The following is a 12,281-nucleotide window of genomic DNA, read 5'->3' as shown; positions in this document are numbered from 1 at the left end:
CTTCAGAATTAAAATTAGGTTTCACACAAACAGAAACAGAATAGAAACAGATAGAAATCATGTTATTTTCATACTTCTAAAACTCCGACAATAAAACAACTTTTTCTCGTGCTCATCGGTCGAAATGAAACAATTTATCAATAATCGATTAAATAATGATTAGATGGTTTATAATCAATTGATTACTTTTTAAATCATTAACATCCCTAATATTAATGTATAAATTACCATTGAAGTGGATGGAGCGTCATTAGTATGAATGTTCTTACAATTACTTGCAGAGAGAAAAAGACTCACATGAAAAGCAAACGTTACCCAATTACATTATTCATTTGCAATAAAACTAATCCATTCAATAAAACAGATGTGAATAATCAATACTTTATAATAGTATAATATATAAATATATGTGCATAATGTATATACGGAATCTCATCGTTTTGTAAAAATAATTGTGCAATTTATGATCTATTCAATAATTTAGTATTGAAAAAAATTGACGAAATAATTATTTCTGAAACAATAAAATTTTTATAAATGTACTAGCGATAGTATCGAGGCATTATCCTAGGAACATTTCATGTAGCGTTTAATTCACTTTTATAGAATTTCTATGAAGTCGAATGTGTTTGTATACCGTTCCTATGTGTATATTAATTGCTTTGTTTCAATTAAGCAGTGTTTCAGTTTACCAGGCTATCAGATACTGCACAAACTACAATCAGAATGCCTGTAAATAAAGGAACAAAACGGAGTAAAAATCTGTGATAAATACGAGTAACTCTGAAGTGTTCTAAAATGAACTACAAGTTCTAAAATATTTTATGAAATTGTTTTGTTTTTGTGATTTATTAGGTTAAAAATAACAAAAATGTATCGAAATACATACTTCATCTGCAGAAGGCAACTCTGCATAATGTTTCACAAAAAGATGTCTGTCGAAATTCACTTTCCAGGGAGTAGAAAAATTGCAATAATTGCACTTATAAAACTGTTCCGGTGAAAGTTTTCTTTTGTGTATGTTTAACAATGCATTGGTTATTGTAGAATATTCACATTAATCGCATTTATAAGGCTTTTCTCTTAAATGAGTCCGCTTGTCAACTTTCAAATTCTGAATGCGCGTGTATTAGATTAGAGACACGTCACACGTTAATTTGCTGCAAGCAGGATTGTTCTTCAGATGGTCATTGAGTTCTTTCAGGTTAAAATAGTGATTTTTACAAATCTTGCAATCAATGACCTTTTCATTGTAACTCGAAGTAGATGCAATTTTAAAAGTATGTCGACATTAAAGTACTAACTTTTATATATTTTATTTTATGAAAATAAAATTGATATAAACTATTCGATTTTCATAATAATCCTTAGATATTTTTTTCAATTATTTGCGAAAATAATCAGATTTGAATATTTCAACATTTACGATTATTATTTTAATTATGCTTTCAATAAATCGTACAGTTTCGGTTAGAATATTATTAAAGGATAATTATTAATATTCTATTGTTTAGTGATAAATTGTTGACTGATTTAACACAAAGTATTTTAGAGAAATTTAATCAAAATACAGTCAATCTTCGGTTTCCGAACTTAATTCATTCCTGAAAGTTGTTCGAAAACCGAAACATATTTTCCCAAAAGAAACAATGTAAAATAGATTAATCCGTTTCTGACCCTCAAAACAAAGCCTATATTTTTATCTTTTTTGCTGAATTGCATGCAAAACAATTTAAAATATTATTGTCACTATCTATATTTATATCTATGTTGTATATATATATTAAAAGCAAAATATTCTGTCACCGCCAACCGACACCAAAAAAATCACTTTAGGAAAGAATGCTGTAAATATATTTTCAGCAAATTTATTCAAAATCTTCATTGTTAAATAATTTGATTCAACTTTTATATGTAATAGCACCTTTGGGAAAACTAAAAACATTAGTAGATTCTAAATATTTTTAACAAAAATTTACAACCGTGTACATATACCAGGCAGCTTTCAATCAAAATTATACGAAAAACAACTTAAAAAATGTAAATTTTTAGCTTTAATAATATGAGTACATAACGTTAGAAATATTCGAAATTAAAACGGTAAAAAGTAATTAATTATATTTTTATATAAATATATAAGCATATTTTTTTCATTTGAGGAAATGGTCAGGTAAGGCTCCAATGTTTTTATAAGTGGTTGAGCCACCTTGTGTCTTTCTAGTCACAAACCCGAATTAACTGCAACGAATACAATGCAATCCACATTATACATTACAATATAAAATGGATTTAATTTAGACAAAATCACGTATTTTTATACTATATTAACGATGTGACGACGCCGATCACCTGCTAGTACAAATAAACTAGTAATAAATAAAGTAGTGTTAAATTCGACTGACATCGAATGAACAATAATAAAAATATTTTTAAACTAGAAGGTAGGCCTGGCGTTGCCGGAGCAACGATGATCTTTACGAGTAGTGTTCTTTACGACTCGAGAATGTCCGTACGATGGTTCGAGGAAAGCTACGCCTCCACAATCAGTCCATTGAACATTTATAGTTTATTTACAAAACAAATATTTACAGGATTTACTTTTAGAGCTGCTACGATCACCTGCTAGTACAAATAAACTAGTAATAAATAAAGTAGTGTTAAATTCGACTGACATCGAATGAACAATAATAAAAATATTTTTAAACTAGAAGGTAGGCCTGGCGTTGCTCGGGCAAAAGCAACGATAGCGAAGATTAAGATTATTACGTTATAGTCAACCTTACCCTTTTAACAGAATGCAAGAATTGGTACCCCTGTTTCCAGACTAATTACAGAATTTTTAGAGGGGTCTAAAAATATATTCGATTTCCCGCAAAAACGAAAAAAACTGCATCTGCGTCTTGCATGTCGCTTTCTCTAACACTTCCATTGTTACGTAACACTTCCATTGTTGATGGAAGTGTTAAGCCTTAATCCTGTCCCTCTCCCCCGTGGGAAGGAATTTCGAAAAATCCCTTCATAGCATGCGTTCTCGTGACGTACCCTAACTGTGTACCAAATTTCAACTTTTAACTCCTAACCGTTTGTGCTCTGCGCTGATTATTATTATTATCATTATTATTATCATCAACCTATCTCGATTATATATACAAATATCTACAGAAGTTCGGTTCGTTAACTAAACACAACTTTTTGAATTATATTTAAAATAGTGGACAGTTTTTGACACGATTAAAAATGTAAAGCAAAGAAATATTTTTTCGTTTCTTGTCCAATCACCCGGAATAAAAGCTGTTTCTGGTGTATGTTTCGTTCTGATCATTAGCCGTGACGAAACTGAAAATGACTTTGTTTCTTTTACATAATGAATTCTTTAATAACTATTTTATTGCATATTAAACAGTTATTAAAAATTAAAACAATATTCAAATTTTAATAAATTTTTTTTATTTTTACGAATTTTTATCAAATTTTTTTCGAAAATTTCAAAATTCAACTTACTTTGATACTTAATTTTGATAAACTCGTTATGGAAATTTTGCAAAAAATATATATATATATATATTTATTTATTTATTTATTTAAATTCTTCTTGCAACGTTTATTCGGAAGTCGTTGGTTTATCCAAATTTGAGAATTTCTTTTTCTCCTTCATCATCTCCAATCTTCTTCTGCTAATCAGTCCAACTGCTGTCAATATTAGTGGATCTTCTGTTTCATCAATTTCCTGTAAAAAGTAACAGTTCAATGTTTTAAAAAAACGCACTTTATATAAGACAATTGGTTTATCTTTTAGTTTCCGATTAATATAAACAATTGACAGTAAACAGTACTTTGTTATATACGTGTTAAAAAAACTTTTGTATTCTTAAATTTTTCTACTGAAATTCGTATTTAAATTGTATATTATGATATAAAATTAATTTGATTAAATATTCAACTGTTGCTACCGTTGAATGCACTAATAATAATAAATTAATATCAGATTTAAAAAACAATGTTTGGAGGGTTTATTTATAAATTTTACTTATTACTTTTTATATCTTAAATAGTTAATAAGTTATAAATTTTATTGTCTGCCTTTAAAACCGAAAGTCGCAAATATTATGGTTATCAAATCATGAAGAAATTACGCATTCTTAAGTTACCGGAATGTAAATCTATATGAAAAGCCCTCATTTATAAGGGGGAGAGGAAATACTTCACTAAATATTATTCTTATCTCAAATTTTTTTTTAATTCAACTTATTTTTGTTATATAATATACTTCGAAAGTTAGGCTTATAGGATACTTCACTGTACACAACTGGTACAGAGCATATTATTGTTATATTTATAAAATTCAGACAATGAAAAAATCGTTTTGTCATGCTTATTGGTTCACATAAAATCATTTAATCATTAATCGATTAAATAATGACTTCAGGGTTTCTATATATTCCATTACTTTTTATGTAATCAGTAATAGTCATAATATTAATACATAAATTACCATTGAAGTAGATGGAGCGTCATGAGTGTGACTGTTCTTATGCTGTAACCAATTTTTCTTCGACTTTGTACTGAAGGAACATTGATGGCATTGAAATAGTGTTTCAGAAGAATGGAGAGTTTTCTGTTCGTCATTGTCTTTAACATGTTCCTCGTGAGTTACTTTTGTTGACGAGATTTCAACAGGAGCGTGCATATGAGATTGTGAAATATGTTGTCCAGAGGTTGCAATACGCTGTGACGTGTCTTCTCTTTGAAATTGCTACACAATTGAGAAATACGATTAACTAAACAATTTCATTTCTATTTTTTTTCTTACTTTTTAAACTGCACTGAAAATGTAGATTGGAATTGTAAGCTGATAACCGAATATAGTAGATCATTACATGCATTAATTTATAACAGTGATTACCAAATAGATGAAATTTTAGTTGTAACAAGCAAAGTGAGTTATAATCACCCGATGGAAATAATTTAACAAATATTAATTAAATCGCTTTATGAATGTTAAATTATATAGTCAGCTTCATAATTATATGTGAATCTGCCCAAAAAAGTGCACATAGTACTAAAAATATTAAATCATATAGGGATATTAACATAAAAGTATTTTATAAACATTGTTTCGAAATAAGCATAGCTGCAGCTGAAAAATCCCAATAGATTTAGATTTCGAGTAGTATGTTGTGCAGCTGATGAGAAAAAATTTGGTGAATTACGGTGTTGTCGTTATGTATAATACCACATCAATCCAAAAATTTCCAACGACAGCTCTGTTCTGTTATTTGTGACGTTATTGAAATTTTATCCGGAACCAATTAATAACCGTTTAGTTCCTAACAAAATATTCGATTAAGTCATTGATTGCACGATTGTGCTTTTTTTGAAGAGTATAACAGATAGAAAGTTAATATCTTATAAGCAATATTCGAGATATAATCACTTTTTAAAGCATATGTTGTTTTTACCTGAGATGTAAATTCTTCTTGTGTTGAATGTTTCCATAGCTTGTGACTTTTTAAACTTGACTGATGTACAAATGTTTTGGAGCAATCATCGCACTGGAATGGACGATGTCCCGTGTGTTTTCTCATGTGAGCTTCAAAATCGTATTTTGATCGAAATCGTTTGTGGCACAACTCGCATTCATATTTTTTCAAATCCCTGTACCTCGGTGGAAGCTAATGCATAAAATAGTATTAAAAAGTTAATGATTATACATTACATGTAAAAATTTAGGTTGACAATTGTTCGTATACATCGTTTTGAAACTACATAAAGTTTCAAAACCAAGTATTCGAATAATAATAATATCTTTAACGATTCGTATTTTACTGCAAACAAATTAAACTTCCTCGTATAAACTAAAATACAGGTAACCCTCCTACAACGCGGTAGATACGTTCCTTGAAAATTCCGCGTTGTGGAAAACCGCTTTATAGGAGACACCAACTTAATACAAAAACTAGGATTCAGTTCTAAAAAGAGAAAAACTGCCTTTTATGGTGTAACATTTTTATCATTTTTTAAATTTATGTACTGTACATAAAAAGCTTAAATAAAATTCGACATCATATAAAAACTAAAAAAATTAGAATTTCAAGTCAAAATCAAAATGAAACAAAATATTACGCACACAAATTTAGTCTTCATCGTCAATTAATATAGTCGTTCGAGAATGTTTGACTGGCCTTATTTCAAGATCCGAGCTTGTTTCATGAAGTTCCACTTAACATATGTGATCCGTTGCGATTTTTTATGTGAACGATACTTCGTTTCTAAATACCGTAATACGCGTTGTAAGAAAATTTCCGCGTTTTTCCAACCGCGGTGGAGCCAAAACGCGTTGTAAAGGTACCGCATTGAAGGAGGCCTACCTGTATTTGTTTATATTTTTAAATACAACAGTTTTCATCAGAGAGAAAAAGGCTCACACACAAAGCAAACTGTATACTATAAATCTAGTATACAGTTTGTATACTACACACTGTATTCTATATGTGCCATTATTTACTTTCTTTCTTTACTATTTACACTTCATACTGACTAAAACTAACTTTCTCCACCTTTTCTCTGGGAAAGTTGAAAAATCCCAAAAGTTTTTTTCCCAATTTTCCAAAAATCCCTCTTAATATGCATTCTTCACCCTACTAAAACGCCGTCGAAAACCTAAAATAATACAGTAGAAGATGTTTTTTAGGATAAGCCTTAATCTTCTCCCTCTTCCCGCAGGGGGGATTTCGAAAAATCCCTGCTTTAGTGTACCTTCTCGTGACATACCATAACTGTGTACCAAATTTCAACTTTCCCGGGGTCACCACCTGGTCGTGGTGACCCCGGGAGAGTTATTATTATTATTATTTTCAACCCATCTGGATTATTTTATAAGATGTAAAATGTACGGTATCTTTTCGTGTTTCAAAAACAATTGGATCAACATGCTTTGATATTAAAAAAGTTGGCAGTATAATTACTTTAGAAATAATAAAAATATATGGATGTGCTATCGCGGCATTCTCAAATAAGGACATTTCATGTCGCGTTTAATTCGTTTCTAAAAAAGTCCTATGAAGTCAGACTTGCTTCTATACCTCTACTATGTATATATTAATTTCTTTGTTTCAATTAAGCAGTTTATTAGTTTACCAGTCTACCACACACTGCACAAAGAACAATCAAAATGCTTGTGTATAAACGAACAAAAACGAAAACAAAAAACAAAAGGAAAAATTCCACTACAGGTACTACAACATTTTATCAAATTGTTTCTTTGTGATTTATTAAAGGTAAGTATAAATGTATCGAAATACATACTTCATCAGTAGAAGACAATTCCGTATGATGTTTGATATAAAGATGACTCTCTAATCTGTGTTTCCATGGAGTAGAATAATCGCAATAATTGCACTTATAAAACTGTTCTGGTGAATGTTTTCTTTTGTGTTTGTTCAATAATGTTTTGGTTATAGTAGAATATTCACATTCGTCACATTTAAACGGCTTTTCACTCAAATGACTCCGCTTGTGATCTCTCAATCTAGTAATGTAAGTGAATTGTTTAAAACACACGTCACATGTTAATTTGTTGCATGCAGGATTGTTCTTCGAATGGTCATTGAAGTCTTGCTGGTTAGAATACTGATTTTTACAAATCTTGCATTCAATGACCGCTGTTTTGCTACATGAAGCAGATGCCTTTTGAAAACAAGGTCGATATTACTATTATTTATATGTTATATTAAAATGAGATCGATATTAACTATTCGATTTTGATAATAATTAGATTTTCTTTATTTAATTATTTTAGAAAGTTGATATGATTTTAACACTTACCATGTTTATTTCAATCCTGCTTTCAATAAACCAACAATTGTAGTTAGAATATTCAAAATTAATTATTAAAATTCTATTGTTTGTGATGAATTGTTGGATGTTTTAACAGAAAATGCACAAATGTGAATGTTTTAGAGAAATGCAATCCAAATATTTCAACGGGACCTTATTGATTCTTGTTTTATGTGGCTTTTAAAATTATGTTCGATGTTAAATTTTATCGATCGCTGTTGATTAAACTTTGTCATTTTCCCTTAATTGTTGAGTACAATTACTTACCGTAATTAATGTTCCATCCAAAAATTTAATAAAAGTTGACAGTCCATGACCTTATTTTTCGAAATACAGTGGGGTCTAAGTGATAATGTTTCCTGTCGCGATTGAGCGCGCCTTAACGGATTTAGGGAAAAAAATAATCCATTGCGGGTGCCGTAAGGAAAGGGAGATTCATAACTTAACAAAACACAAAAACAATGTCCAGCGAATGTAATGATGTAAGTGCCGACAGATATAAGGATCACCTCTTCTGTTCCCAGCAGCTGCAAGAATTGCTTCGTGTATAGCAGCAACTGTGTTTTTCTGATCATAAACAAACATACTCATTTTCTTTAATTCTCACAACACATCTGTACAAATACTCACGTCGTTACGTACATATTCGAATACATTTCAGCGCTTGAGTTAGATGGAGTAAAAGATAATTCCTGCGTATTCTTTCTGATTCAATGTTTTTAATTACAATATTGAGGCCGAATGAGAAGAATGGACCTGAACTACCACCCGGAAATATTCCTTAGGTCAGTGTTACTCAACCTTTTTTTTCCTCGGGTCACATACATATAATAGCTATTACACGCGGGCCGCAACATAACGATTATAATAAAAAACTTTTATTCGCCATCTGTGAAATTATTTTATTGTTACGCTGTAAACTAGTATTGAGACTGTTAAGCTTCTCAGTAATGTCGCACAGAAACGCTACAATACATCACCATTCATTATTTTGCAGTTCACTGTAAATTTTATTATTCTGCTGTAAAAACAACATTATTTCTTTTCGGAAAAAAAAAGCTTTCCAGGCCCCTAAAACATATTATTATCATACGGATAAAACATAATTTTTAAAGAAATCTTTTATTTGATACTAATACATAAATACATAAATAAAAGAATAGCTTTAAAATTAGGACACTAAAATTAGTATAGTACAATTTCTCCGCCATGTTAAAAATGATAAATAAAAAATGTAAATTGTAGCACATGGAATCATTAAAATATTTTTTTGTAAAGGAATGCAGTGAAGCATCGAAAATTTGGATTATTTAAAATCACACTCAATCCACATTTTATAATATGTATGCAAATTATCATTTTAAATACTGTAAATAATAAATACACACATTCAAGTTTCAGTATTTGAACTTCAAGCCTGTATTTCAGAAGGAATAGGATAACAAATTGATTATTTATTTTTTTTTTCTTGCAATAAAATGTATCACTTATCATAATTCAAAATAAGAAAAAAATATATACTTTTACTTGTATTTTTTAGGTTAATGTTACCCTTGGTGCCAAGATGGCGGCTCGTCTCTAATTCCAGCAAGGAAACAGTGGGACGCACGTTCTAACCTAACCTATTCTAATAAATTACCATAATTATTACCAACAAAATTATTAGAATAGGTTAGGTTAGGTTAGGTTAGAACGTGCGTCCCACTGTTTCCTTGCTGGAATCAGAGACGAGCCGCCATCTTGGCACCAAGGGTAACATTAAACATTTTTTATACGCATGTTCGTAATTTACGAAACGGCTTTTTAAATTTAATTTATATCACATAGAGGGTGTTCAGAAATTTTAAATGTTGCCGGGAAAGTTGAGCAACTCGTTGGTAGTTTATTATATCTCGTACCCTTTAGGCCTGAGGAAGAGAACTTTACACGACTAAGTTTACCTTCATCTTGAGGCATTGTTCAGCTTGAACATTTTAAGTTTATAACTATATAAATGACCTACTTATAACTAGGCACTAGGTTGAAAATTGGCCTTTAAATTTATATTTTTTATAAAATTTATTACAGACTGTTATTATGTATATTACTTTAAAAACTCGATTCAAACATGCTTACTGAAATACACAGGATTAGACAAAATTCCGTAAAACGTTTACATATTCAGAAACACTTGTAGTTTTAATACTCATTGACAGATGGCGGTGAAGGCATTCATAAGACAGAACAAAGGATAAACAATAGCTATCCAGCAAGTTAATATCTGGCCAAAAGAAATAAGGTTAGAAATTTAGCGTAGAAATTAACAATGTTAATTCTTTTTTAATTGAAGTTTTCTTGATATGTTACTTTCTTCTCTCATAAGAGGACACTAGGACACTTTGAAATGCTGTATTTTTTCGCGGGTTGAATAAATGTGATTTTATAGTTTTTCTTCGTTTAACATCACGGGAAGAAACTTTTAATAATAATAACAAACTTTACAAATGTTTCAAATAATCAATTATTTTCTTATTAACTATATACAAACCAAGTATAAACATAACACGTTTAAATCAAGCTCGACAGGATTATCATTGTTATCGTTCTGCATGAACAAATTTACAGTAAGAAAAATTAATGTTAAAAAAACAATTTATGATGATTGTTATTAATTTGTATACTTAAAACAGTTAAATGCTATAGTTAATTTCTATGATATATAATTTATTATCAGATATAAATTTTTTATTCGAATTTCTTCCATTCTGCAATAAGTATTGGTTGAATTCATACAGCAACTAGTAACGGTAAATGGAAAAATATCATGCTTATAGTCTACTTGTTACAACTATTAAGTAATTATACAACTAAACAATATTACAATTAAAGTATCTTAATTGTAATATTGTGTAACTACAAAAAATTTTGATAAATTTCATGGAAACAGTTATTGCTTTTGCCTATTAGAGCTGAAAAATCTTATTTAATGGAAAATATAGTAGTCTGAATTTAATATTTTTTTGTGACTTTGTAGATTCATATTTATAAAATTGCACATACTTGCTCATTACACTGTTCTGCAAGAAAAACTTTTTTTTCTATTTCTGAAAAAATACATTGTGTTCCTAGTTGTACTTCAAGTGCTGAATACAAATTTGTTTTTGGTTTTTTTCTGTCAGGGATATTTTATGAGTAATCACAATTTTATTTTTTCTTAATGTTTCTGATATAGTGTAGGACACATTAGCTGAAATTCAAGAAACAAATCTGTTTTTTATGATGTTATTAAGTTCTAACATATAACACAGTAGGTTGTGATCTAACATATAACACAGTACTCTTAGTGTATTCGCTTTGTAGCATTTATTTCACATGAGCAATTACAGAAAATTGACAAAAAATGAGCCACCTTATAGTAATGCACGTCACTTTTTCTCTTGTATTCAGAATCTTTCTTCTCTCGAATGATATTCTAGCAATAATCTACTAACATAGAAGGTTCCCACTTCCCTTCATAACGCTTTTCTATAGTAGAAATGTCTTCATGTAATCTTTCGCCATGTTCATCTGATACATCACTACAACTCTCTGTGAAGTAGTTCAGATGAGTGTCCATCATATGTACTTTCAGAGACATATTGCACCCCAGATCTTGATATGCTTTGATCATGATATTCACCATTGCTTTGTAGTTGGTAGCTCTTCTTCTTCCGAGCAAAGTTTTCTGATACCGTCTTGAAACACTCCCATGCTCTCTTTTCTTTGGCAGTTAAACGTGCTTCAAAATTTGCATCTTTATGCAGCTCGTTGATTTTTAGGCCCACAAATACACCTTTCTTTATTTTTGCAGCTGAAAGACAGGAATTTGTCAGCTAGATATGCAAATCCACTGCTTGTTGGATCCATGGCCTTTATGAATTGTTTCATTAGGCCAAGACTGATGTGAAGCAGTGGAAGTAGTATATCTTCAGGAGCTACCAGACTTTCACATTGCACATTCTTTTCGCTCACTTTTCACCTCCGCTTAGGCCATTTCTTTTTCATGTAGTGAGAAGTTTTGTCACGACTATCCCACTTGAAAAGAAAACACGCATACTTCGTGTAGCCTTGTTTCATTCCCAATGTCATAGCAATTACTTTGAAGTCTCCACATATTTTCCATCTGCTGTTGAACCACAAATTGTCACGTTCGATCACTACTGGATGTGGCAACATACACATACCTCTTTATAACGTCCCTGTGTTTTCCAAGAACTGTGAATATATACACTTTACACAAAAAGTATCCCTGACAACGAAATTCTGTTTTTAGATTTGAATTTCTCATCATAAATTAGTTTAGAATCACATACTTTAATATCAGAAATTGTCAAACAGTGTTATATATAAAGATAATTTCTTTTTGAAAAATACTTAAATATCAACTATCATTTTAATGCTTGTTAGCTTTTAGGGTACAAAACAGT

At 30.1% G+C, this 12,281-nt stretch overlaps 1 protein-coding gene across 1 annotated transcript in view; it reads right to left on the bottom strand.

The window, feature by feature from the left end:
- Positions 1 to 3,576: 3,576 nt before the first annotated feature.
- The window catches only part of LOC136969133 (zinc finger protein 664-like), a 68,057-nt gene continuing 59,352 nt past the window's right edge, over positions 3,577 to 12,281 (bottom strand). Inside the window, exons 2-5 of the mRNA XM_067263226.1 lie at positions 7,306 to 7,686; positions 5,460 to 5,672; positions 4,493 to 4,753; positions 3,577 to 3,727 (exon numbers count right to left, since the gene is read on the bottom strand). Coding sequence (XP_067119327.1) covers positions 3,602 to 3,727; positions 4,493 to 4,753; positions 5,460 to 5,672; positions 7,306 to 7,686 — 981 coding nt within the window. The 3' untranslated portion in view covers positions 3,577 to 3,601. The remainder of the gene's footprint in view (positions 3,728 to 4,492; positions 4,754 to 5,459; positions 5,673 to 7,305; positions 7,687 to 12,281) is intronic.

The sequence above is a fragment of the Centruroides vittatus genome, unplaced genomic scaffold (assembly GCF_030686945.1).
Source record: "Centruroides vittatus isolate TY-2023 unplaced genomic scaffold, ASM3068694v2 contig_1739, whole genome shotgun sequence".
Taxonomy (NCBI): domain Eukaryota; kingdom Metazoa; phylum Arthropoda; class Arachnida; order Scorpiones; family Buthidae; genus Centruroides; species Centruroides vittatus.
The sequence above is the reverse complement of the archived record's forward strand: the minus strand, read 5'-3'. Positions and strand labels throughout refer to the sequence as shown.